Source organism: Canis lupus, chromosome 14 (assembly GCF_048164855.1).
Source record: "Canis lupus baileyi chromosome 14, mCanLup2.hap1, whole genome shotgun sequence".
In the NCBI taxonomy this organism is placed as follows: Eukaryota; Metazoa; Chordata; class Mammalia; order Carnivora; family Canidae; genus Canis; species Canis lupus.
Window position 1 is genome coordinate 37,258,165 of NC_132851.1, and position 27,239 is coordinate 37,285,403.

Sequence of the window (27,239 nt, forward strand, 5' to 3'; positions counted from 1 at the left end):
AAGCAACTCTGAAGTTAATTTTTCCAAACCAGAATACAGCTCCTCTATCTATACAAGCTTACCCCATGGAAGGGTGTAGCAATGCTTTGCCCAGCATGGTCCAAGGACCAGTGAGGCTCAGAGATGTTTTGTCATCAGGTCATGATGAGACAGAAACAGAAGATAAGCAACTTTAAAAATTTATAGAGCAATGTGAAATAGTAACTTTTAGACCTGTTAGAGTTCAAATAAACAAGTTTGGCTCATATTTTATATATTTTCTTAAAAAATTATTTTTCTAATAATTGCTTTTTACTTTATTTTACAAGGGTATCAGGTCTATAATGGTTTAGGAAAAAACCCCAGAAACCGACCTTCCTCATTGACAGCTTGAGAGACCTGCAGTTCAGAGCCCTGGCCTAAAAGGCGGCCTCCTGCCCAGAGACTCCACATCCTGGGAGAACACGCGGGTCCAGTTAAAGCAGGGGCCTTTGTTAGCTAGCTGCTAAAAATAATCCACTTTTGGGAGCTCCAGCAACAGCAAAATGGAATTAAGGTTTATTTATAATAACAAGCAAATCTAATAAAAGCAATGCTCCTTTGCAGAATCCTTGCAAGTGGCTAAATCTCTCACTTGATCTATTGTATTAGTTTCTGGTCAGGAGTGGCCAGAAGGTATTCTGAGATGGCCTCTGGGAACTCTATGTCATATGTGGGATATGATCTAGGATTTTAGAGTCTCAGCAATGCAGCTCTCACAGCTGCCATGGAGAACAAACTGAGAAAGAAAGCCCTTGGAGAAATCCATGTGTATTGCCTATTTCCCCCACTGTATACATGCTACACATTTAATCCTCAATCCAGCCCTGGGAGAAACATATTACCCACACTTTATAGAAAATGTAATTATCTTACAGATTAACAGATTAATAAATAAAACTATAGAGGTTAAACTATACATATAGTGTCATAATAACTAGGATTTTTAATTCTCATTTGGCTGAGTCCAGAATCTAGATTCTTTCTAGTAATATCTTCTTGAAAGAGAGAGTCAGGGATGCCTGGGTGGGTCTGTCAGTTGAGTGTCTGTCTTTGGCTCAGGTCATGATCTCAGGATCCTGGGATCAAGCCCCACATCGGGCTCCTGGCTCAGCAAGGAGTCTACCTCTCTTATTCTCTCTGCCTTTGTCCCTCCCCCTGCTCTAATAAATGAATAAATAAAAATCTTAAAAACAAACAAACAAACAAACGAGAATCAAAGACAGGAATGATCATCTTCAGTGCCAACAGGTAGTCTGTTATTTTCCTACCACATCTCACGCCCCTGGTCCTCCCAGCCTGCAATGGTCTCAGGGACCCTGCGCTGTCTGTCTTCTGTATCCACTGCACTCTGGCCACTGCCGTGGCCCTTCTGTGCTCAGGTACACTTGGCCCCTTCCTGCCTTGCCTTAGGTCCTTGTGCTTGGTGGCTCTCTTCCTGGAACACTCTTCCCCAAATGTTCCTGGGGTGACCCCCGCTTGTCATTTCAGCCGCTTGGCATTCCCCAAAGGCTGTGTGTGCTGGGCCTCCCCTCCTGTTCCCAGTCCTCTCTGTTCAGTCAGGGGCTGACTGAGGACAGCTGGATCTTGAGGACAGGAAAGATGGAAAGTCAGCTCATAGGCCTGGTGGTCATCTTATGGTAGCCACTGGCAGATTTTAGGTCAGAGAGCAACAGGATCAGATTTTAGAAATATCACTGTGGCTCTGGCAGGAAACAGTGACCTGACATTTATGTTACTCCAGTCTCCTTGATTTTGTATCTCTGCCTGCTACTCCTGCTAGAAGCAGGCCCCCATCTTGACTATACACTTGCTCTTAGCCCTACTACCTACAACGCCTACCTGACGAACACCCAAACCAAAGATAGGTTAGGGATTATCCACCTCCCCCCACTCTCCATCCCATGACACTAGTACTGATTTGATCTTGAAGCCAACAATGACTAAGTAAGTCATTCTCATTTAAGGAAAGCAATACGAAATTCTAATGGGATGCCAATGACCTATGCCATGATCTTAAAAGAATGATCACTCATGACTTGACTCTGGAATGCAAGGCTAGCCCAAACCCAAGCAAAATGTACCCCATTGTTCATCATGTCAAAGTCTTTACAGGTTTTTCTTAAAAAGAAAAAAATATATATATGTAAAATACATACGTGTGTGTGTGTATATATATATATGTATATGTATATATGTAAAATATAGAGCCAGCATTATACCTAACGGAAAAACTATTACAGACAACATCTTTAAAAATAAAAGCAGACAAGGAACTATTTAATATGAAAGTTGGCAAGAGACGCTTCAGAATAGAAATACGAAGTATGTAACAAATGTTGAAATGAAGAAAAAATGCTTTTAAAAGCAACAGAAAACCCACGGAAATCAGAGTTCATGTGATAGATACTGGAAAATACAAGACAAGTGTCTAAAAATCAAATGCATATGCACACATGGAAAATGCACAACCAATGAGCTCAATGAAAATGATACCATTAGAGCAGCAGCAGGAAGCTCTAAGTGGATAGGCAGGAATTTAGCAAGGGAAGTAAGACACACTTAAAAAAAATCATTAAAAGCTGCACAGAAGTAATAAAAGATGCTGGGAACAGACCACAGGGAAGTTCCTGGGCTATGGAGACATCCTCACCAAGGGTACCACAGACCCCTGGGGGCATATTATACAGCTTCGTAAGTGGACTTTGCACATAACTTGGAAGCTATGTTGAGTCATGGGACACCTGGGTGGCTCAGCAGTTAAGCGCCTGCCTTCAGCTCCGGGCGTGATCCTGGAGTCCCAGGATCAGGCTGCCTGTATGGAGCCTGCTTCTTCCTCTGCCTGTGTCTCTAATGAATAAATAAATAAAATCTTAAAAAAAAAAAAAAAAAAAAAGAAGCTATGTGGAGTCTTGGAAATGTCCTGTGTGGGGGGTATGGGTTACACAGACTTAGCCATTTATTGAACCTTGCCCAGGGGTGCCTGGGTGGCTCAGTGGTTGAGTGTCTAGACGCCTTTGGCTCAGGGCGTGATCCCGGGGTCCTGGGATGGAGTCATGCATTGGGCTCCCCACAGGGAGCCTGCTTCTCCCTCTGCCTGTGACTCTGCTTCTCTCGGTCTCTCATGAAAAATGAGTAAAATCTTAAAAAAAAAAAAAAAAAAAAAAGCTCACCCTACTGTACCCTCTTCTAGGGCTTGTTCAGTGTACGGTCTATAAATGATCTCAGTGACAAGAGAAAGCCCACTAGGTAACTAGCCGGGTCCTGAGCCTTGTATATAAACACCTGAAACCACTCAGAAGACTGAGTTGGTGTTGAACTCATTAAACTACTTTCCACTCCCCAGGCTATAGTCACATCTCGCGTGGGTGGGGAGTTCTGAGAACAGTCTTATGACCCATGTCATTAGTCATGCTCATTCCTTCTGCCTGGTGGGGTTTCCGGAACTTGTCTGCTTTGCAAATTCCAATGGATCTCTCAGCCTTGGCTCAACATATCTGGACTCTGGCACCATCCCTGAGTCTTCCAAGCACCTGAGGGTTCATCGTCTGCCCTTGCTGTGCACAGAGCAGGGCAGAACAGCAGCATGGGCCAGCACGCCGTAACCCTGAGAAAACCCTTTGTTCACGTGCCATCAGTCATACCCAAGACAATGGTATGTAGGTACATCAGTTCGGAGTTTGGAGAATTTGTAATATGGCCTTTTTCAATCCCATATCAATGCAGGAAAATAGGCTGTCCGACAAAAGTCTAAGATGTGCTAGGGAACAGCCATTCTTGGAGTCCATTCCAGATCCAAATGGATCCGCTCAGATTACTACAGCAAACAATCACCAGTGTCGGCAGCTTGCCTTACATCATGATATGCTTCAAAGTAAATCATTTAGATTTTTGATAGTTTGAAACTTCTGTTCCAAACTAAATCCTTCATGGTGCCTATCAACGTTTCCTGTACCTTGCTATAAATGTCTGCAAGAAGAACACCTGGCAAGTTGAGTAAGTGTTCAAAGTACCCACAGCAGGATGGTGCCTTGCACCTCGTATGCGCCGAGCAGCCCTGCAAAGCAGCCAGGACAGACCCTGTGGCAGGACTCTGGGCTGAATTCGGGCTCTGTTACATGCTGGCTGGGCGACCTCAGGAAATCTCTGCTGTAAAGTGAGGATGATACAGGAACAGGGTCACCCTCCTTTATCCTGGTTTCCAAAATTTAACAAGCACCAATGACTGGAAATTTATTTTAATTTTAATTTGGAATTGAAGCAAGTTAATTTCATGACAAAACCTGACCTGAACTGACATGAAGTCTGCATTCATACCTGTGAATGTGAACATTAAGGTTTTGTGCATGAAGATTAGTGCTCTTACCTCCAGGATGCTAATGGAACAGGACCGCTTCCATGGCATGTGCGCTATACTACACTATCCTTCTAAAGTAAAAAATATTGAATTCTGAAGCACATAAAACCTTCAAGAACTTTGGGTAAAGGATTTTGGACCTGTCTCTTCTTTCTGGGGTGGCTGTGTGGACCAGCTGACTCCATATAGGAGAAATACATCTGGTGGTGAAGGGCATCTGTGACCAGGGTGTATGCCAACTGGCAGTAACCGAGTGTGGGGTGTGTGCAGTGTCTGCAGGCCTCCCAGCATGCTCCCAGTTCCTGTGGGCACTGGGATGGCAGGCTTGCTAAGGGCAGCCCAATGTGCTGGGGGCACTGGCTTCACCAATGGGGAAAACACGCCTCACCTAGCCTGAGTGTTTTAATTTTAAACTACAGTTTTAAAAAAATGAGAGCCACTTATGAAGGCTGAAACCACTGTGGCATATCACCAGTAAGTGCTGGTTTCAACGCTTCTCTGCTCGGAAGACTGTAAGCCTTTTGAGAACTATCCCCCACCCTCACCGGTGTCTAGTCCCCCAGCATACAGATTGACACAGATGTGGCTTCAAGGAATGTTTACTGAATCAGAGCATGAGGGACCGGCTGTGGACTACCCAGGGAAAGGTACTGACCAAGAATGTGAGGAAATAGTAGGAGTCCTGGCTCTGTGCAGCCATCCTTCTCAGGAAGGATGAGAACTAGCTGTGTGGGCTGACTGGGGAGTGGGTCCTGAGGTCGAGGGCACAGAAGTGCTCGGCCATGAGTCCAAAGGGCCTTTGTGTCAAGTGACACATGGAGATGGCTGTGCCTTACTACTTCCCCTCTGCCGCAGGACTTCCAAGGGGGCTGCAGACTCGGGCAGTCCAGATACACGTGGGAGGAGGCCTGCGCCCATCAGACCACGAGAGGAGGAACGCCGCGAGGGCAGACCACAGGTTCTCAGCTATCTGGTGACACGTGCTGCAGGAGCAAAATAAAAGGTCTTACATGTGAGCTGACCCTTAAGGGGGAGCTGCTTCTGCGAAAACCAAAGAAATACTTACACCTCTGAGCCTGTAATGCCACTACTAAAACCTTGGATATCTGGCCAGAAAAAAGTCCAAAAAAGCAAATAACCCACTACTGCAAGTGTTAGGGACCAGATGTAAAAGGAACTCTCTTGTTCTGAAAAAGATGAACTCTTCCAATCATCCGTGATACAGTGCACTCTGGCAGAGCTTTACAACTGGAAAAAATCCGAATTACCAGAATTAACCAGAAACACAATTACCAGAAATCTCTCCTCTTTTTCCAGCCAGCGCTGATCTTCTTCCATTTCCTGCTGCTGCCGGATTAGCCGCTCTTCCATTAGGTGGGTCGGCAATACCTGCCCAATCCCTCGCAGGTCCAGCGCAGCAGAGTCCTGGCAGGGGAGCAAATAAAACAGTACATCCGCTCTCAGGAGTGTATTTAGGATGCTCTTACTGTTTTCTGTGTTTTTCCGAAAATAAATAAGTAAATAAAGCAAAATAGAGGATGGTGTAAAGAGGGTCTCTTATACTCCGCTCACGGGAGCAACTTTCCTGGAGGTTCCAAGTTACCACTTGCCAAGCATCTTTAATAAGTACAAAGTCATTCAGCTCCACCTGCAGGATTTATTCTAAGGAAATTGTCCAGGGCACCTGGGTGGCTGGCTCAGTTGGCTGGGGTCTGACTTCGGCTCAGGTCATGATCTCAGGGTCCTGGGATCGAGCCCCGTGTGTCAGGCTCCCTGCTCAGTAGGGCGTCTGCTTGTCCCTCTCCCTCTGTCCCTCCCCACACCCATGCACGTGCTCTCTCTCTAATGAATGGATAAAAATCTTAAAAAAGAAAGAAAGAAAGAAAGAAAGAAAGAAAGAAAGAAAGAAAGAAAGAAAGAAAGAAAGAAAGAAAGAAAGAGAATCCAAGGTATGTGCAGAGAATACATTGCTGGCTGCAGTGAAGAAGTGAAAATGATCTGGATTAGGCTTAGTACACATATGCCACGGAGCACCAAGCAATCGTCAAACATGCTCAGGCAAGGGCAAGGGCATGAGCAGCCAACTCCAGGTTCTCCAGGAGTCCAAGAATCAACATTTACTATCACAGGAGTGGTTCTTGTTTACCAGGCAAATCTGATGACAGTTAACATGGCCCACAGAGTGGGAGGCTCTGCCTCCCTGCTCCTTCCCGAGACACAGCTGGTGCACATGCTGATGACATTCAGCCTGAAGTGCTGCCGTTCAGGTGAGTGGGCTAATGATGGCGGCGGTGTCTCTTTTAGTAAAAAGGATTCACAGAACCAGGAGGAATTTGAGCAGATGGGAGTGTCTTGACCTTAAAATTAGGCCGTCAAAATCAGTAACTCTTAGGATTCAGAAATAAAAGGTACTTTAGGCCAAGCTTCATCAGCTAACAAACAAAAGCCCAAGAACACCCAGTTTACCTCCATGTTGGGCTGCCACATTGATATCTCCTGTGGTCTATGATTCCATGAATCCGTCTGGTCCAAAAGAGATGCCTGACCTGGGTAGATGCTGCCGGCCATGGCTGGGATCCCATGTGAAGCAGGATAGCCAGAGACCTGTGAATGGGGCGCAGCAGGGTCAGGTTCCGACACAGCGTGCTTCTGCACAGTTCTACTTTCCTTGTGCAAGGAAGCAATAAAGATGACAAAAAACACTGTGCAAACAGAACAATGATGCCCAGAGACTCTACGTCTGGATCCCGGAGCCTGTGGCTATGATACCTTACATGGGAAGGGACCTCACATATGTGGTTATAAATTAGGAGTCTTGATATGGGGAGATGATCCTGGATTATCCCAATGGACCTTATGTAATAAGCAGGTTCCTTACCAGTGCCAGCGGGAACAGCAGGGGAGTAGGAAGGAAATGGCTATTGAAGAGTGGTCAGAGATATGGCACCATTGGTCTAAAGGTGGGGTTGGGGCGGGGGGAGTGGATCATGGCCAAGGGATGCAGGTGGCCTCTGGAGGGTGGTAAAGGCAAGGAAATGGATTCTCAACTAAAGCCTCAGGAAAGGTAATCTATGAAGGCCATGTAGAAAAGCAGTGCAAATATACACCAGGAAATCAGAAATCATTTACTCTGCATCCTTGATGCAAAAGCAATAGGAGCCATGAATGTGGCTCTGTGGGCGCTCCTCTAGAGCACCTCTTCTCTAACAAGCTAGGGCTGACAATGAGAGACACAGGCATCACGTTCTAACTATGATGATTATGGCAAAGAAAAGACTTTCAGGTGCACAAGGAGAAAAATCCCAGGGCAGAAGGAAAACGAGAGGAGTTTCTTTATGTGGCATTCTCCCTCAATCACGAGAGGCCAGAACCAGCATTTGTTTCCATAGCTCACTGGGTTAGTACTGGATGGCCGGGTGGTCAGTTAATTTTGTAATGAGTTAAGAGATAGCTAAAGCCGTATTTCCATACATCAACACATTCTTCAAGAAAGACTTTGTGTATTTGTTAGGTCTCTGGTCATTGATTTATACCAAAATTGCATACCGACAACATGTAACTAATGAACTTTCAAGTAAGATGTACAAATTGTTCTCACAGTTTACTTGAATGCAAGTACTTCAATACAAAAATTCTACTAAACATAAAATGATATATCACTACCATTCTTGGTCGTATTACTGCCAAAGAACCTCTAGCAATTTGCCCAACAAAGAGATTTCAAATATCCTGTATCACACCAACCCTGTGAAAGGATTGATGGGCATTTTAGCCAAGAAGGAACACGACGTAACACCAGGTGATGCCCTGTAGCTGTTCTCATTTACAGGATAAGGAAACCTGGGGCCTGGGAGAACTTAATCACTCGTTAGATGAAAATAAGAATGTTTTAATTTATCCACTGAAACCTTACTCTGTTCTACACACTGTGGTAGGCACTTAAAGCAGAGACAAGCCCCTGTCCTCAAGGGCTTTCACTTGGGGTGGGAGGAGCCACAGTTGAACAAGTACCAGAGCCAGGTAGCGAAAGGGGCACGGGCCGCTGTGGAGGGCCCATGGAGGCCTGTGTTTTCTCTGCCGCATCAGCAGATGCTGTCACACTTATTCTAAACAAGTCTGGTGTCCGAGTCCTGCTCAGTGCCTGTCTTCCTTCCTCAGGCCATCCATACACCTCCCGCTGCTCTGACCACTAACCTAGGTCAGGGTGCTGGCTCCCCAAGGATGAACCACAGCCCAAGGCAACCAGTAACCTAGACTTATAGCAAGAGGAGGGTCCTGTGAGCTCCTGCCTCAAGGGGGAGGGCACCTCACGCATCTTCATGCTCTCAGGGCCGAGGACAGTGCCAGGCAGAGGGGATGAGTAGTCCCGGCCAGCCTGCTGGCTGAGGAGCTGCCCAGTGATTCTCGCCTCCTTGGAGCAAGGGGGTGTCTCACAACAGTGTCTCCCTAGACGGGTCTCTCAGGCTCAGCATCACCTCGGGTGCTGGTCAACAGCCTGGTGCTCTTGGGCCCCACTTCAGAATTAGTACAGTGGGACTGGAGACAGTAAAGCAGGTGAAGAGCCTGCTGCAGACACCATTCCAGTGTTCCAAAGTACCATCATCCTTTCCAGTGTGGAATGGCCGGCACTCTCCCTGGGACCATATGCCAATAGCGAAGTGTTTGTCCATACAGATCTAAGAGGCCGGATTTAAATCAGGGTTGAGAGGCATGTAAAGGAATAAAAATGCTTTCATTTGACCCTCAGCAACCCTGCAAAGGAGGCATGGTAAGTGAGCCTCTCTTTTTGCTCCTGGAGAAACATGTGAAAGGAGATGGCAGTGAAGGGAACTTTTAGCTTCTTCCTCTCCGGACAAAGACTCAAGGACTCCCCATTGCTTGTGTTGTGTTTGAGCTATCTTCTTCAGTTGAGTGCTTTCCATTCAAGGCTGATATCACAACTGACCCTGTCAGCCAGCTAGGAGTACCAGCCAGTTATATAAAAAGTACGGCTACAAAAGAGCCACAGCCGACACAAATTATGAGAGATGATCTTATTTCCTAGAAGTGATTTGGCCTATTATCCAGATCACATTACCATGGGTACACGATCTGTGGTATGGTCACACAGTGGAATACTTCTCAGCATTAAAAAGTTGTGAATTACTGACACCCTCATTGGGATGTCAACGCACAGACATCACACCAAGTAAAAGTAGCTGAGCATGAAAGAGTAGACCCTATTTGATCCATTCATCTGAAAGTCCAGAACACGCAACGCCAATCATTGCTGATGGTCAGAGAGCAGTTGTGCCCAGACAGCAGGTGGCTGCCTGGAGGAGCTTCCAGGGTCAAAGAAATGTTCTCTGCCCTGGTGTGGCGTGGGGGACACAGCTGTGCCCTTCAACAGAACTGAGATCTCAGCATTTCACCTTAAGTAAGTTATGCCTCCAAAAAGCAAATACTCTTCCCTCCAAACCAGAAACATTACTGACTTTGCTTCTAGTCCTTTTCTTTCAAGGATCCTCTTTTCTAACTTGTAGAAGGTATTTCCCTGTAAGAAGGTATTTGACACTCTTTCCACATCTGTCCATAAGGCATCTTGTCTAGTTTTTTAGGTAAATTTGAATGTTATTCTTGCCTTCCAGAGAAACTGTCCAGTTCATTATTACTTCTGCATAGTAGGAGCCACCAGGTTCACCTTACACCTTGCACAAAGGGAGGAGAGGAATGGAGTGGAGAATGTGGGGCAGGGCACCTTCCCAGCTGCTGCTTTAAGGCTGAGGGGTTGACTACAGCCCTCTGGGCTGGTGACACGACATCTACCTAGACAATTATTTAGTGGGTTACTTTCTTAGCTTTCTGCTTGACAAATCATACTCCTAAGTACAGAAATAAAGAGTATAAATACATACAATGTCCCTCTCCACCCTCAAACGTGGAGAATAAAAGAATGTCTCCACATACCTGGTAATGATTGGTTTGTACCATGTGCTGTGGACTGGGATAAAATCCTTCGCTGGACCTTGGACTAGGGTAACCGGGTCTGCTGGGCTGTGAAAAAAAATCAACAGAACATATGAATGAGTATTTGAAAATTCTATTCAATTTATGTTTTACTGAAAAAGGCATTTCTCCAAAAGACTTAAGGTGGAAAGAATGATAAAGAGTGTCCAGACACTTCAGTGGAGGAGACACTCTCCCATAAACATCAAAGACAGCAGGGTATTCCTATGTGAAAACATCAAGCTGGACCCCTTGCTCATAATACACACACAGATGAACTCAAAATGGTCACAGATCTAAATGTAAGAGGTAAAACTGTAAAACTCTTAGAGGGATCCCTGGGGGGCTCAGCGGTTTAGCGCTGCCTTCAGCCCAGGGCGTGATCCTGGAGACCTGGGATCGAGACCCACGTCGGGCTCCCTGCATGGAGCCTGCTTCTCTCTCTGCCTTGTCTCTGCCTCTCTCTGTGTGTCTCTCATGAATAAATAAATAAAATCTTAAAAAAAAAAACACTCTTAGAGAACTGGCCAGTCTTTGTAACCCTGGGTAGGCAATGGTTTTGTAGATATGAAACCAAAAGCTCAATCAATAAGAAAGAAAAAGATAAATTGTACATCATCCAAATTAAAAGCTTCTGTGCAGCAAATGGCACCGACCACCAAGAAAGAGACAACCCACAGAATGGAAGAAAATACTTGCAAATCATGTATGACAGTCATATCCAGAATACACAAAGAACTACTGTATCTCAACAAGCTTAGGGAAGCACCACCCATCCTTTGAGTCTTCTATAGTGATTTCCTGAAATCTCCTGATTTTTCCCACCCGATGTAACACCTAAGTCCTCTGCAACACTGCTGAAAGCCCTGCTTCAAACCCTGATGGATGCAGCTACCTCTGTCCTTGCTCTAACTCTGCTACTGTGGGGCTGTTCAATCTTTGAGGGTGGAAGATGCAGCCTACACTTTGGTGGCCCAGATGTGATTCACCCCAAACTTTTTAAAAAATATTTTATTTACTTAGTCAATCATGAGAGACAGGGAGAGGGAGGCAGAGACACAGGCAGAGGGAGAAGCAGGCTCCCTGATGGGAGCCCAATGTGGGACTTGATCCCAGGACCCTGGGATCATGCCCTGAGCCAAAGGTAGATGCTCAACCACTGAGAAACCCAGATGCCCCATTTCACCCCAAACTTAACCAAGCAAGAGGATGGATCCCCAAGACCTCTGGAAACAGGAAAGGGGCACCAAGGGTCACAGACTTTACTGTGTTCAGGGTGGCAGTTTCCAAAGTACGTTCCAGAAAGCCCAAGGGACTACCCTTCAAGATTTGTATTTTTAAAGGTTTCATTTAAACAAGTGGTTAAAAGAGGTCAAGGAAAACAACAAAATTCGACTATCTGTATTCTGATAGAGTGGCAGCACTTGTGGCACAAGTATGTGTTAACATGTATGCATTGGTGGTATGGGAAAGGCTCCCGGAGCCCAAGCATGGAAGGATGCAGAGCCAAGAATCAGGACAGGAAACAGAGCTATCTGACAGTTGTACAGTTGCGTCCTCTGGCTTAGATTCTGGAGGTGGCATGTAAGTAACACAGGCAAAAATAAAAACTTTTACTCAGTATGGCCAATGTGCACTGAACTACGTGCTTTACATACAGTGTGACAATCTGAAGACCAATGTCACCCAGGAATATTATCACCCTATTTTAAAGAGGATAAAACCAGGGCTCAGAGAAGTCAGGCAGTGTGAACAGGCTGCACAGTGCCTCTTGGCAGATCTGCTTGACTCCAAACTCTGCTACGTGGTGATGCCACTCTATTACAAGCACACCTTGACTCAATAAATAATAAAGGAAAAAACAAAAAGGGATTGATCAAAAACTGGCAAAATCTCCATACAACATCCCAGAGGGACTCAAATACTTTGTGGGTAGCCAAAGAGAGCGCTTACAAGGTTCAAGATAAAACAACAGATAAAAAGATGAAAACAAGTTCTGTGGCAGACAAAACTATCGTACAAAGAACACCACAAAGCCAGATTCTGCTCACTAGTGGCTGTGCAGAGTGCACACGTGCTGTCACACAGCTCTGCCTGTGTTCTCCACAAATGGGGAGCCAGCACGGTAGGCGGGGGCAGGCTCGGGACCAGAGGGCCAGCATTTGAGGTCAGGGCGACTCACCGCTCTGCCTCCACATTCTCAACAGGGAGCTGGGGACAGGGCTCTCGTGAAGGTAGAACAACACATCATGCTTTGCAGATGGCTTCCGCGTGAGCGGCCAAAAGTGTCAATTCCTACTAAGTACTACGATTCAGCAGGGTTGCTCCCTCCCTCTCAAAGACACAATCTTGGATTGTAATATTTCTTAACAAAGCAAACTATGGAGCTGTTGAAGTCCTGTCGAGTGAGGAGGAAGAGAGGAAAAACCAAGACATCCTAGACCAAGGGTCCTGAATCAGGTGGCGGCACTCTGGCCAGGGGTCCCAAGGGCATTGGTCTTCAAATTATCACACTGTATGTAAAGCATGTAGTTCAGTGCACATTGGCCATTTGAGAGGGCGAAGCTGCTGAGCACCACACCTCCGGCACCCAAGGTCAGAGCAACAGGGCCCGCTCTCCCCTCAGACCCACGCTCAACCCTATGGAGATAAAACAACAACAAAGTCCTATGATCTGAACCCAGGTAACACTTGGCAGAGTTTCTCAGACACGGAACCTCCTACAATAACAACTCCCATGTATATGAAAGGACAATGTTAATTTGCTTTGTTTGAACTTTACCAAGATTTTCTGCCATTCTAGAAAATCACATCACATGACCAGTGAAATTCGTGCTCGGCTGTGGCCATAGGCTCTGCATTTGCAGGTGCTGCCGATGTGGTGTGTCCACACACGGGAGTAAGCACCTGGCCACCTCACCACTCCTGGGGGTGTAATCCCACCTGAGTGGCTCTCCCAGGGCGGGTGCATGCTGTTTTAGCTTTCTTGTACAGTTAGCGGTCTCCTGGAAGAACTGGCATTTTGAAATTAGTGTTAAGTTATTTTACTGCCTATGTATTTTACTTGAGAGCTAGCAGTGGGACATCATAAATGCTTCCTACAGAAGAGGAGCACTGGCTCCTGTTAGGGCTGAGAAACACTTCTGAGGCACCCACTCTGAACACTTTATCTTCCAGACCCCTTTATATTTTCAAAAATTACTGAGGTCTCCAAGGGCTTTTGTTTATTAGGAATGTATCTACCCATATTTATGCTATTAAAATTAAAACACTTAAAAATAACAAACTAATTACATGTTTAAAAAAATACTTTTTTCAAAATTAAACAAATCAGCGAGCAGAGTGGCACCCGTTACATGTGTGTATGTAAATTCCTCTAATGGCGGGCCTGGGAGAAGGTTGTCGGCTCTCACGCTGGCTTCTGCATTGTCTGCTGTGCTGTCTCGCTGTGGCACACAAAGAAGATCGAGCCTCACACAGCCGTGCAGCTGGGTAGGGGAGGAGTCCGTTAACAGTTTCTTGGCACTGTTGTGGGCATGGTTTCTGACATTATACCCCAACTCAGAAAAGTGCTGGTTTCTTAAAGGTGACTTGCAGTGTGGAATCTGAAACCGTATCTATCATTATCTGTTACATTAAGACTCATGACTCCGTCTTGTACTGTGAATGGATTGTCTACCCATGTGTGATTCTGTGACATCCTTCAGTGATCATCTGGAAAATACGAGTCACTGACTTATGTGGACCTTTGCAATGCCCACCCGTTTCAGTCTACACATGCAAAGAAATCACATTTGTTAATATCACTCTGAGCTCATCAGAAAAGCCTCCGAATTGGGAAGCTGTCAAGGTTATGGTGATGGATGTTTTTTGAAATTCTAAATTTTGCTTGGAAACTTGAATTTTATCATCAGCAACAAACACTATCAGTTACTTTCCCTGATGACATGCTCTTGTTTCTTTCCTTCTTGAGAGGATGTCTGCCAAATGCACAACTTTGAACAGCCACAGTGTCTGCCCACCCTACTTTCAAGAAAAACTGGTTTTCTGTGAGAAAAGTGTTTAGTTCCACTACTCAGCTGTACAGCAAGTGTCTTTCCTGACTTGCTGTTTCCTCCCACAGAAGACCTCTGGCTGCTTCATCCGGGTCATTCTTCCGCACGCTGGCATCTCTTTCTTGCGTGAGCACGGTGGTAAAGAATAGAGTGGTGACCAGCACGGCCTGGCGCCATTGCCCTGGCGTGTGCCAAGGTGATCATAGCTTTGTCCACTGTTATGTCTGCAACGGGACTGCAAATGTCAGCAGAGTGGACAAGGCCAATGACATGTGGACATTATTATGAAATGGTTTTGCTCTCACGGACTTCTGAAATGGTCTCGGGGTCCCAGAGGTCCAAGAAATACATTTCAAAAACTGCGGAAAAGGCTATTTTTAGCTTGAGGCTCTCCACTGATCTGATGGGAACGTGCAGAACAACTCGCAGCAATGAAATGAACCCAAAGTGGGGCTCCCTGGGCTGCATTCCTTTTGGACAAATTTCTCTGAAGATTATTATTGTGAGAAAAAAACTAGTACTAAGTACCCATGAAGAAATTGGTGGGATCCCTGGGTGGCTCAGTGGTTTGGAGCCTGCCTTTGGCTCAGGGCCTGATCCTGGAGACCCAGGATTGAGTCCCACATCGGGCTCCCTGCAGGGAGCGTGCTTCTCCCTCTGCCTGTGTCTCTGCCTCTCTCTCTCTCTGGGTGTTTCTCATGAATAAATAAATAAAATCGTAAAAAAAAAAAAAAATGGTAACATATCTTTAATAATTAGCTTTGTGCTTATAATGCCTTTGCCATTAAGTATAACTAAGCTTTTAGTTTTTTGGGTTTTTTTTGGTAAAGATTTTATTTATTTATTTATTTGGTAGAAAGAGAGAGCATGAGCTGGGGGAGCAGCAGAGGGAGAGTGAGAAGCAGACTCCCTGCTGAGCAGGGAGCAGAACGTGGGGCTGGCATTGTGACCTGAGCCGAAGGCAGACTAAGCTTTTAATTTAAAATCTTGAATGTGGGAGAGAAAAATATTTCGCTTTAAAAACCTATTTAGGTTTTTTACAAGTTTTTACATTACAAGTTTTATTAGTACACAACATTCATCTATAAAAGTCCGAGATCCTACAGAAACTGAAGAAATTTAAGTGGAATTTGTTGTGAAAAGACAGCACAGTCAGAACTAAATAAACGGAGAAGGCTCAAGAGCTCCCACTTCATAGGGTGGAGGAAAGTCCAGGATGCAATGCTCGGTTAGCATCCTGAAGACAAGCGACTCACTTGTAGATAGGTCAAATACAGTAACTTTATGTAAAATCAGAGTCTGAATCTGTGGATTACCACGGAGAAGGGAAAAACTTCATCCAGACCCAATTCTGACTGGCAAGGGTACCGAATAATTAGCGTATTTGTTTATAGCCATCAAGCATCTGTGTATTTATACTAGTGTAGATGATTTCCTAGCCATGGAAACTTTTAATCCATGGGTTGTCAACCTTTTCCTCCAGGTGTCAAAGAGCAAATATTTTAATCTGTGACACTACTCAACCCTGCCTGTGCAGGCTGAAGCCAGCCAGGGACAAGACACAAATGAAGCATGCAATTCATTCCAATAAAATTCTGATCACAAAAACAGGCAGTGGGTGATAGTTTGCTGATCCACTTTAAAGGGCAGAACAATCTCTGATTATAGAGAAGAGCCTCAAAATAGGCACTCTGAAAACCTCTCAAAACCAGAAAAAAAATGCCTTTGGTATTCTAAATCAGAAAAAATCTAACCTCATACTACAGCTTCTAAAATTTAGCCAAATGAAAATTTTAAACATCCTACCGACTGAGTTACAGAAGAACACTGAGATAGACCAAGTTCCTGAATTCTGTGGGCTCAGGGGGAGTGCTGCAAGGTGTGGTGCTCATCACCAAGTGTGTGCAGTACCTGACACCTCCGTGACTCCCTCAAGCACCGCAGATGCAGGACCTCATGTGGCCTTCACTACACCCCTGAGGCGTAGGGATGTTAACATCCTTGCTTCACAGTGAGGACAGTGAGGCTGTTGGTAGAGGGACCGCCCAGTCATCAGAGTCTCTGTGAAGAGACTCGCTTGGCCCCTAAGCCCGAGGAACTAGCTTTGAGACTCTCCCACCTCCCAGGCCCTGTCCGTTGTCCTGCTGCCCCCCAAGTTAAGAAACAGGCAAATGTGTATATACAAAGGGGAGGGCCTTACATGTTGGGACGGGGCGCTCTCAGTTTTTCTGTGGGTAACTAAGGGTTTACGGTTGTTGTTAACCAGGATACACAGAAGGAACACCAGCTGACTATCCAGCTGACTGATAGGGTGGTGTGGCTATCCTCCTCTGGGCCCCAGTTTTTCTACCCGTTCAGGAGGCTGGATTAGGGAACCCTTCACCTCTAAAACTCTGAAGAACTGCGTCAGTCATCTCTAGTCACCTTAACTGTGTGACTACTACTGTGAGCTACTACTACACAGTTGAAAACATCAACCAAGAAAATACAAGCTTTTAGGCCTTGTAAAAAAAAAATAGGTATAATATTTAAATAGTACTTTGTGCTAACAGACTTCTGATTATTTTTCAAAAAAGAAAATCAAAAAAAGAATTGTCAGCTTCTTAATATATTTTTAGCTCATTAAATAGTAGGTAAAGCCTATTATCTATTTATATTCCAGAAAATGTTGTAAACTGGATTATTCATGGCAAGTAAGCCACTGTGTGAAAATACCACTCTGTCAAATGCAAAAGGGTATAAAAAAATTCTTAATCTCACAAGTGTTTAAGGGCCAGCTATGTCCCAAACCCCAGCCACAGTGTGGCTGAACAACAGGGAAAGGTTCTGGCCATCTTCCAGAGGTTGAGGATGTGGAGACAGTGGGCAGGCAAGGCCTGGGGATGTTGCCAGCAGATCTTAACACGCAAATGCAACGTGCCTCCAGTTCCCATACCTAGAAGCCAGCCACGGACGGCAGACAGGCAGAGAATGCACAAAGCTCTCAACCAGACCCACCCCAAAAGGAATGGGGTTAGGTGCACTGTGACTCAATTTGAAATAGAGCAAGCATAAAGCATTCAGGGGGCTGCTGTTAGTCCAGTTGCGGTGTTCATCCTGACTCGATCCTTAGCGAGGTCCCTGACAGCCGACAAAGGAAACTCCTTCTGAAGTCTGAGGATGGGGGTGGGGAGCTCAGGGAGAGCCTGTTAGGACCACTGCTAACCTAATGGCTTGAGGCTGAGACAGCTGAAATGCAAACTGGGGAATGAGTGCAGGAGAGGATTAACATGTCGGGCAAATGGGCAGGAGCATAGGAGCTATAATGTCTACCCCTAGAACCACCTGATGCTTGGCTGCCTCCCACACACAGCACTGCCTACACCGTCCACCCGGAAAGTTAGCAGGAGCGATGCCAAAATTGGGGCGGGGGCCTTTGCTACCTTGGGTGGAGCTTCGTCGGACCCTCCGGAGTCCCAGGATACTGTGACCTGTCTTCTGGACTCCATCCTCATCCGTTCTTCTTGCTGCACCTTCTCCTCCTCCAGGATTGTGCTAGAGAGACAATACATGGTTTAAGGGGAGCTGACAGCCAGAGGGAGCACACACCAGACCCCACCCGGCTTATCTGAGGAGCACCAGCTGGCTAGCTAGAGGATAACAATAAGGAAAGGGAGAGCGGATCAGGTTTCTAACTGTGCACAGGAGGACTCTAGAATAGCCTTGGTCCCAAAGGCAAGTCCGTTTGCAGCACAGCCGTAGGTAAGAAAAAGACAGCTGGGAAGACCAGGGGAGCTTGTGGAAAATCACAGACGAGCCGGGGGGGCGGGGGGATGTCTGTACTCCCAATTTACTTGGAGCCAAAGAGAACTGCCCTGAGAAATCCCAAGCCGGGCTTTGTCCGGCACCGGCGAGGAGTCCCGGGCCGGGCTCTTACACGCACACAGGCGCCCACGTCCTGTGACCGCCTCGGCGCGCCGGGCGACGGCCTCGCCCTCGGGCCCACGGCCTCCGGGCGCGGCTCACTGCCCTCTCCCCGACCTCCCGCTGCCCAGGGCTTCATCTCACCCGGGGGTGACGACCGGGCGCCCCCCGGCCCCGCCCCCCGCGCCCCGGTCCTCACCGCGCGGCCTCGGGGAGCGCGGCTCATTCAGCTCCCGAGCCTCCGGGGGAGCCGCCGCCAGCCGCCCAGAGCCACCCGCGGAAGGGAAGAGCGAGGTCAGCTGCGCGGCCCCTTCTAATCTGGGAATTTGCTCAACTGCTTTGGAAGGACATTCCTGCCTGACGGGAGGCCGGGCGGCCGGGCTGCTTCCCACACAGCTAAGTGCGCGCCACCGGCTCCCGGCTCGCCGCTGCTCTGAGTCAGCAAACCCTTCCCATTTACTACAGACCGAAGGGTGTTTCTTTCTTCCCTTTTTTTTTCTTTTAAAGGCACGGGAACGTTCTGCTCAGTGATGACATTAGCGCCTCAGGAGGAAGCTTTCAGCCAAAAGATTCCACTCCCTCCTGACAATGATTTTGGTTTCCTTGGTCCCCGGCGCTGGGACGGCGCGCGACTGGCAAGGGGCGGGAGCCAGCCCCGCGGGGACCTGGCCCGGGACCCCCGAACGGGGCCGAGAGACTCCCACACCCGTGGGTCGTCGGTGCCGAGGCCGGAGCCCGGCCGGGTGCGTGAGCCACGACCAGCAGGGTCGACCCGCTGAGGGGCCAGGGAGGGCCGTCACCGAGCCCCCCGCCCTGTCCAGGAAGGCCTGCGGGCCACCTCCTGAGACGGCCCCTGGGTGCAGGAGTCCAGCCTGAGCTCTCGGGCCTGCGACAGGAGCTGCCCCTGCTCAGCAGCTTTTCTGCACCCTGCTCTCACTCGGGGCCCTCAAAATAAATAACAGACCCGGAATCTGAATTTCCAAAAACCTTATAGTTTTAACAACTGAAAAATCCATATAAACCAAGACAAAAAAAAACCCCACAAGCAGCTGTTCGTTCTTTTTTTCAACTTCTTCAAATAACTGAAATACAGGCAAGCTCTGGGAAGACCAAGTGGGAACCGCATTTGAAATCGGTCCCATGAAGGCAGTTTATCTCAAAAGGGTTGTTTTATGAAATGGGCCACCCTGATCTTAAGGTTACTGTTCCCCAGGAACACCTCCAAAGGGTCCCGTGAGGTCCCTTGCCATGGGAGACCCTCTCAGGCTGCGTCCTCCCTGGTTCTTCCACCCATGGTCCCTTCCCCCTGCTGTCCGACCTACTGAGCTTACTGTCCGAATCCTTCACGGCAGCCCTTTCATCACGTAACCACTTACGGACGCCACTTCTGCGCCCTGTGGTGTTTAGACGGGATGCGTCGGCCGCTGTCTGGTGTGAACCCAGCTTCCCTGCCGATACACAGTGCGTGCACACGACATGCACTACGATCTTTCTTTCACCAAACCTGGAGTCGTGCCCCTGGCAGACCAGTGGTAATGGGGAAGGGGGTACTTTGATCTCAGTACTTGGTTCTCATACCGAAAGTAATAAGTCAAAATGCTTCTGAGAAACCATCGTTTGTTGCTCAGAGCGGTCAAGAGTATAAATAACTCATAAAAGATCTATTTTCACAATGGGAGGACTATTCCGAGCAAGAGTGCACATGGAGACATTTCTGAACTTTTCTCTTTAAAGCTGCTGCAGGACCCAGAGCAATAAACTAGAATGTGCAGAGGGTCAAGGAGGTCAAATTTAAACATACTTTCCCAAACTGCAAATATTTTTAGTAGCAATACATTCCATGTGAAAGAGTCTGGCTGCTTGATGTGAGCTGGCAATGAGCCGCCATCGCTTCTCCTGGGACGGCAGCTTCTAGGTCTAACTTCCAAGGAGATGAACCAGTGAAAGCTTGGGCTTTACAAACATGAGAACACGTGGTCATCCAGCCTCTGCTCACCCACCAGTCCCACCTGGTGAGACGTGTGAAAGGGGAGAAAGCAGTACTTTAGTGTTTCTTTTTTTCCCCTTACTTCCCTCACATCAACAGAAACAGTCCTCAAAGTAATCGATTGAGAGTACGAGGGCGCAGAGTGTGTAGGGGCTGCTGACTGTGTGCTCTTGGCCTGCAGCACTTCCAGGGAACTTGGTCTCATGCCCTCCACCAGCTAGCATGGAGAGGTCTGATGAAATTTCCGTTCTGGAGCGACACAATGTGATTTCACTTCTAAGGTATTTTCATGGAGAGTAAAAAAGGGGTCTAATAGGCTTCTCGTTTCCAGTACTGAGCTAAATACAAAAACAAACCTTCAACCCCGACCAGCCTAGAGTAGAACAGGGCAATGGGCCTGCGTGGCTGAGAACGGAGCCATCCAAGCTGTGGGAGCAGGAAGGGCAACAAGCTATACGCTGCACTTCCGTCACCGTCTGTGGCAGCAGGCTGCCTTGCCTACTTCAATGTGTTGGCTCATTCAGAAATGAGAATAATCCTGTCTACCCTACCCATTGTTAGGGTGAGAAATAAAGTATGAGGAAAAAAAACAGTCAAACTTTGAAGTAAATATTAGTTAGTTCCATACTTTTACCTGACCTTTTCCCCCTGGGAAAGAAAGGTATTTTGTTGATCTAATTTCTGTGGTGTTTCCCCTGTGACTGATGCACTACTGTTCTTTTCTCTGAAACTACAAACCATTTCTTCTTTTAAATATAAGAAATCTGTTTTGTTTGAAGAACAGTTTCTTAAAGACTGGACTTTGATCACCTAAACATCACAAAATCAGCCTGGGTTTATAGGCTACTTAGGCAAATCTGGAAAACATCCAGAAAAAGAGCAGCAAGAAATTGGAAGGGAAAAAAGCCAAGAGGGAAAGAGCTCGTTTTGGCAAGTTCACGGGAATACCAGTTTTGAAACATGATCTCTTGTAATTACCCAACACTGCCTCACCACAAAGGAATGGAACTGACCTTTTCACAAAAAAACCCCCGCCTGATATCTTTGCAGAAAACAAGTCTGGAGCCTTGAGATGCAGTCCCGGATGGTGTATCTAAGTGGCTGACCTGTGGCTAAATGCAAATGTAAATAACCACAGGGTTACAGCAGACGTCTCTGCTCTTTTTCTCTTACAAGCAGGCATCTAGTTTCATGAATGCACCAAAACTGCATTTCTCTGTATGTATCTCAAACTGCAAGAAATAATGTACTTCTGATTGGTTGTGGTGATACCCATCTCAAAATTATTTAAAAAAGTGATTTCTACTAAAAATCTTTCTTTAAAAATAGTGACTTCCATTCTGGCCAGTTTGTGTAGCAACTATGTGACAAACCATCTTGCAGATAGCAATTATTGACTGTGGACATAAGGAGCAACTTTGTGGCAGCACAGGAGAGCATCTCACAACGCCGGACTCTGAGGGGGTGCTGGCATTATGAGGGTGAGGAGCCCTGTATGAGTCCCCGTTTTTTATGGTCATTTGTCAGACAGCAGACCCTAGTCTTACAAAATCTACCCAAATCTCTAGCTGAACCTGGAACCATGCACACACAGGACAAGCTCCCAGTAGCCCAACTAAGGCAAAGAGAACCGAACTGAGATGTGGGCTGCTGCCCCCAACATGGGGAAAGAATCTGTGATTTGAGACCAGCTGAGCTAATTGCCTGCTAAAACAAACAAACCATTCTTCAGAGGAATATAACTGAATCCAGAGTTTCTGTAATTTTCTGTAATCTATTATTCACAATGTCAGGACATAATCTAAAATTACTTGATATACAAATAAACATGAAAATGTGATCCATTCTCACGAGGAAAAAAACAATGTAAAGAAGGCAAATCCAAAAATGGCCCAGAAGTTGGAATTAGCAGGCAGGGACTTGAAGGAGCTATTATATTCAAGGACATAAAGGAAAGTCTGTTCATAATTAATGGAAAGATAAGAAATGTTAGCAAAGAAATAGAGACTATAAGAAAGAGCCAAATGAAAAATACAGTATCTGAAATAAAATCTCTGCAGGATCAGATGATTGGTAGGATGGAGGTGACAAAACAGGGAACTTGAAGACAAGTCAATTAAAGTGATTCCATCTGAAGGACTTGAGAAAAAGACTGGGGGAAAACAGAAAAAGAACAGTGTCCCTGGGACCTGAAGGACACTGTCAAAAGGCGTAACATACAGGGAACTGAAATTTTAGAAAAGAGAAAACAGAGCAGAAAAATACCTGAGTAGATAACTGTGAAAGACACACATTTACAGATTCAGGAGGGTTTGTGAACCCCAGATATGGTCAATACAAAGAAAACCACACCCCAGTACATTCTAGCAAAACTGCTAAAATTGAAAGACAAAGAGAAAACGATGGAAGCAGCCAGTAGAAAATGACAAAGCAAGAAGAGAGGAACAATTATTTGAAAGACCAATGACTGCTTATTAGAAATAACAGAGATCAGGAGACAGTGGAAGAAGAGCTTTAAAGTGCTGAAAGAAAAAAATACAGCACCACCCTCAAGTGGGAACTCTGTTTCAGTGAAATTAAGTTCATTTACTTGTCAGACAAGAACCCAAAAAAACTAATGGAATTCACCACGGATAGATGAACACAGGAAATGTTCAAAAGTTCTCTGGGTGGGTGGGAAACTGAAAAGAAGCCTCTTTAGGAAAGAATAAAGAGCGCTGTGCAGGGTTAAACACGAAAGACTGTTTCTTTACTTTCTTTAAAATACTATTTAAAACACACAGAAAAATTTTATTTTGTGATGTGCCTAACATACACGAATGTAACCTATATGACACCTAGAGCATAAAGGACTGAGGTGGTGGCAAATGGACCTTCTTGGCTGCAAGAACCCGACATCATAAGCATGGTATAGTCATTCACTCTAAGGAGACGGGGAAAAGTTAAACATGCATATTGTAGTCTCTAGAGCAATCACTAAAATTATAATGCAAAAGGTTATCGCTAAAACGCAGATCTGGGGCTCAGAGGGAAAAAAGGGGTGGGGGCGGGGTGGGAGAGAGGCTGCTGGCTTCTTAGTGCCACACTCTCAGCCAAGCACTGACGGCCTGAGCACACGGCACTCTGCTTCCCTCTCGGCCGCACCGGAGGTACATGTTAACCTGAAACTGGTATGAAGCCAGTGTTCCTCCATTTGTTTCCTACACCCCTCCATCCAGCCACAGTTCCCTGTCCCTGTGACTGGACATCGAGCGGGAGCCATGTGCAGCCCCCAGCCCTTAGCCGTCCAGGGGGAAATGAGACCTCCATGGCTGCTATTCCACTCTCCCCTCATGTTTTTAGTGATAATGACCGTGGAGACAAAATTCAGTGAAGAGGAATAAGAACAGCTACAGAGAAAACAAAATGGGTCACAGAAACAGAACTGTAGGGAAGGGATTCTGGTGGCTACCAGGCTAAGTCTGAGGGTCTCCAAGTGCACTCTGAGAGTGGCACTCGGATCATAAACAGTATACGACTGACAGGTCAGCTTCACCTGGTCAGAGGCATCTCTTCATAGGTAGGATAAGTGAGAGGAGGAGAACAGTGCGTGGAGAAATACAGGGAGCTGTCAGGTGAGAATGAACACTGGTCTTGGAGGCAGGGTAAGGGGCTCCGGGGCCTGAGATCAGTCCCCTGTCAGCTGCATGGTCCAGGGTGAGTCATAGGACTTTCCTGAGCCTCAGGCTCCTTCAGTGAAAAGAGCAGTAACTCATTCTTAAGAATTGCTATTTAGTCAAAGAAGGTAATACATGTGAAAATGATGTGTAAAGTCATGTAAGTGCAAAGGACTAATTTTTATGAAATGCATATTTAAATCTCCCTGGAAATCTGTTCACACAAAACCAAACTGTGGAGGTATAACCATACAGATGCACATGGAAAAGCCGAGAACACCTATGTGTGAGTGGGACCCAACATCCGGTCAGAAGGATCCCCACATAAACAGTTAAGACGTAATCCCTAGTGGGAAGAATGTAAATGTTATATTTAATTCCTTTAAAAAAATTTTTTTTAAAGATTTTTTTATTTATTTATGATAGACATAGAGAGAGAGAGAGGCAGAGTCACAGGCAGAGGGGGAGAGGCAGGCTCCATGCCGGGAGCCCGACGCGGAACTCGATCCCGGGACTCGAGGATCGCGCCCTGGGCCAAAGGCAGGCGCTAAACCGCTGAGCCACCCAGGGATCCCCCCTTTAAAATTTTTTTAAAAAGATTTCATGTATTTATTCATGAGAAATACAGAGAAAGAGAGAGAGAGAAGCAGAGACACAGGCAGAGGAAGAAGCAGGCTCCATGTAGGGAGCCTGATGTGGGACTCGACCCTGGGACTCCTGATCACACCCTGGGCTGAAGGTGGTACTAAATCGCTAAGCCACCCAGGGATCCCCTCCTTTTAAATTTCAACTTACTCTTTATTTTTAATTATTGGCAAGGCTAAGGACAAACAAAACACAGAAAAACAAAAAAACCCTTGACGTTCAGATGCCATGAATTTTTTTAAAAATAATTTTTAATTTAAAGTTTCTAAAAATGGAGCACCTGGGTGGCTCAGTCAGTTAAGTGTCTGCTTTCGGCTCAGGTCATGATCCCAGGGTCCTGGGATCAAGCCCCGCACTGTAGCCTGCTTCTCCCTTTCCCTCTGCCGCTCTGCCTACTTGTGCTGTCAAATAAATAAATAAAATCTTAAAAAAAAAAAAAAAAAGTTTCAGGATGCCTGGGTGGCTTAGCGGTTGAGTGTCTGCCTTTGGCTCTGGGCGTGGTCCCAGGGTCCTGGGATCAAGTCCTGCATCGGGCTCACCGTGGGGAGCCTGCTTCTCCTTCTGCCTGTGTCTCTGCCTCTCTCTCTCTCTCATGAATAAATAAATAAATCTTTAAAAAAAAAGTTTCTAAAAGCTTTATTTAAGTAATCTCTACACCCAGTGAACATGACCCCAATTTCAAGAATTGCACGCTTTTCTGACTGCTTCAGCCAGGCACCCTCAGATGCCGTGAATGTTTTTAATAGGTATATAGGACTAAATGAGAAACTGATTACTCTTCTAGATATTATCTAGACCCAACAGGCTAGCAAGTGGATGGAAAATACTGGCATGATGACTAAGAAGGAATTCAGACACCACCTTTGAATGGAATTTTGGAAGCAAATACAAATCACTTAATAAAATACACAGAGAAGCAGCACAAATAACTCATATCATCAATCAAACCTAGAACTTTTAATTCAGAGTCCATATATTAGGATAAATAAGAATAAGAAAGGATTAAAAAGATTTGTATAAAGTGCTGTTCACAAATTAAAAAATTAAAATCCATGTTTCTAGGGATCCCTGGGTGGCTTGGTGGTTTGGCGCCTGCCTTCAGCCCGGGGTGTGATCCTGGAGTCCTAGGATTGAGTACCACATTGGGCTCCCTGCATGGGGCCTGCTTCTCCCTCTGCCTGTCTCTCTGCCTCTCTCTCTCTCTGTGTCTCTCATGAATAAATAAATAAAATCTTTAAAAAAAAAATCCATGTTTCTATAATGTGTCTATAAAATGCCTTTGTATTTTGGTATCTGGATACTGATAGCTAATACTTTTGAATTCAAATAACCAGATTTTTCTTTAACAGTAACTGATAATTTTTCTGTACCCTAAGACTGCCAGGTTCCTTCCAGGTCTTCAGGAAAAGCTTCGTTGTTACTACTACTAACGGTGTGTGAGCCGTTTGAGCCTCCCCTTGCCCAAGCTACAATACATGCAACTGGAAGCATTCCATATCATTTCACATAACCCTGAAAACCAGACTGTGTGACACTGCTCTTACAGGGAGGTGAAGTCACTTGCCCAAGGTCACACAGCCTTTTCAAATTTCTTTTTAAACTGTAACCTTCATGACACAACACACATAACTCTGAACAGCAGATTAAATTCCTCCCAACTCAAGTGCTGTCTGTGCCTGTACTTTTACAGGTTACCCGCCCCACCCCCCCACTTCCTCTAAAGGTGCTGACGGCCTCACAGACCAACTGAAACACAGTGTGTGTCCTGAGGAGCTCTGAAACTTCACTGGAGTATGATGTTGAGATGTAGTGTGAAAAATGTGTAATTAATCTGTGACTGCAGCCGCTCCAAGCTACTTCCAAACCAAGCATCTCTCAAAGGCCAGCTTTGCTTGATAAAGTTAAAAAGCAAACATGACAATATTAACTCAAAATGACAAACAAACAACCCCTTGCCCCCAAGGCCCATGCTGCAGGCCCCAGCCTGAACACGCTGTTTTGATACTCAAAACAAACCTAAGAAAGCCAGCTTCAGGAATTCCTTGTAATGCTGTTTTTTCTCCTTCTTTTCCCTTCTTTTTTTTTTTTATTTTTTAAGATTTTATTTATTTATTCATGATAGACATGGGGGGGGTGGTGGGCAGAGGGAGAAGCAGGCTCCATGCCAGGAGCCTGATGTGGGACTCGATCCCGGGACTCCAGGATCACGCCTTGTGCCAAAGGCAGGCACTGAACCGCTGAGCCACCCAGGGATCTCCCTCTCTTCCCTTCTTAACTAAGCATTAACAATGTGCTCATCAGTCCCAATCATAAGATGGAGCACAGGACATCTAGCTGTGTCTCAAGTCAAGGCCCAGAGTGTGCCCTGGACTCTGGTGGGCTCACTGCAAGTTCCAGCTGTGGGACCTCAGATGAGCCTAACCTCAGAGTGTCAGTTTCCTCCTTTATGAACGGACGGTGGGGATACCACCTTCATCTCCAAGGACTGTGAGGACTAAGGCGAAATGACATGGGAAAGTTCATGGCCCAAGGCCTGGCAACAGAAGGTACGTAGTAAGTCCTGGTTCTCAACGTTACACCTAGTAAAGCCATCTATAGAGGGCAGAGAGACTGGCTGTCAAGGAAGATGGGAT

The 27,239-nt window shown here is 46.1% G+C and overlaps 1 protein-coding gene across 25 annotated transcripts in view; it reads right to left on the reverse strand.

Annotated features, from left to right (window-relative positions):
- PTK2 (protein tyrosine kinase 2) overlaps window positions 1-27,239 on the reverse strand; it is a 266,922-nt gene that overhangs the window by 21,494 nt on the left and 218,189 nt on the right. For 24 of the 25 annotated variants that reach the window (XM_072774653.1, XM_072774657.1, XM_072774652.1 and 21 more), the window contains 4 exons: window positions 17,838-17,949; window positions 10,322-10,408; window positions 6,842-6,979; window positions 5,669-5,800 (listed from right to left, as the gene is read on the reverse strand). In XM_072774653.1, coding sequence (XP_072630754.1) covers window positions 5,669-5,800; window positions 6,842-6,979; window positions 10,322-10,408; window positions 17,838-17,949 — 469 coding nt within the window. Of the gene's footprint in view, window positions 1-5,668; window positions 5,801-6,841; window positions 6,980-10,321; window positions 10,409-17,837; window positions 17,950-18,517; window positions 18,749-27,239 lie in introns of those variants that run through there. The other variant, XM_072774665.1, reaches the window with a different exon arrangement.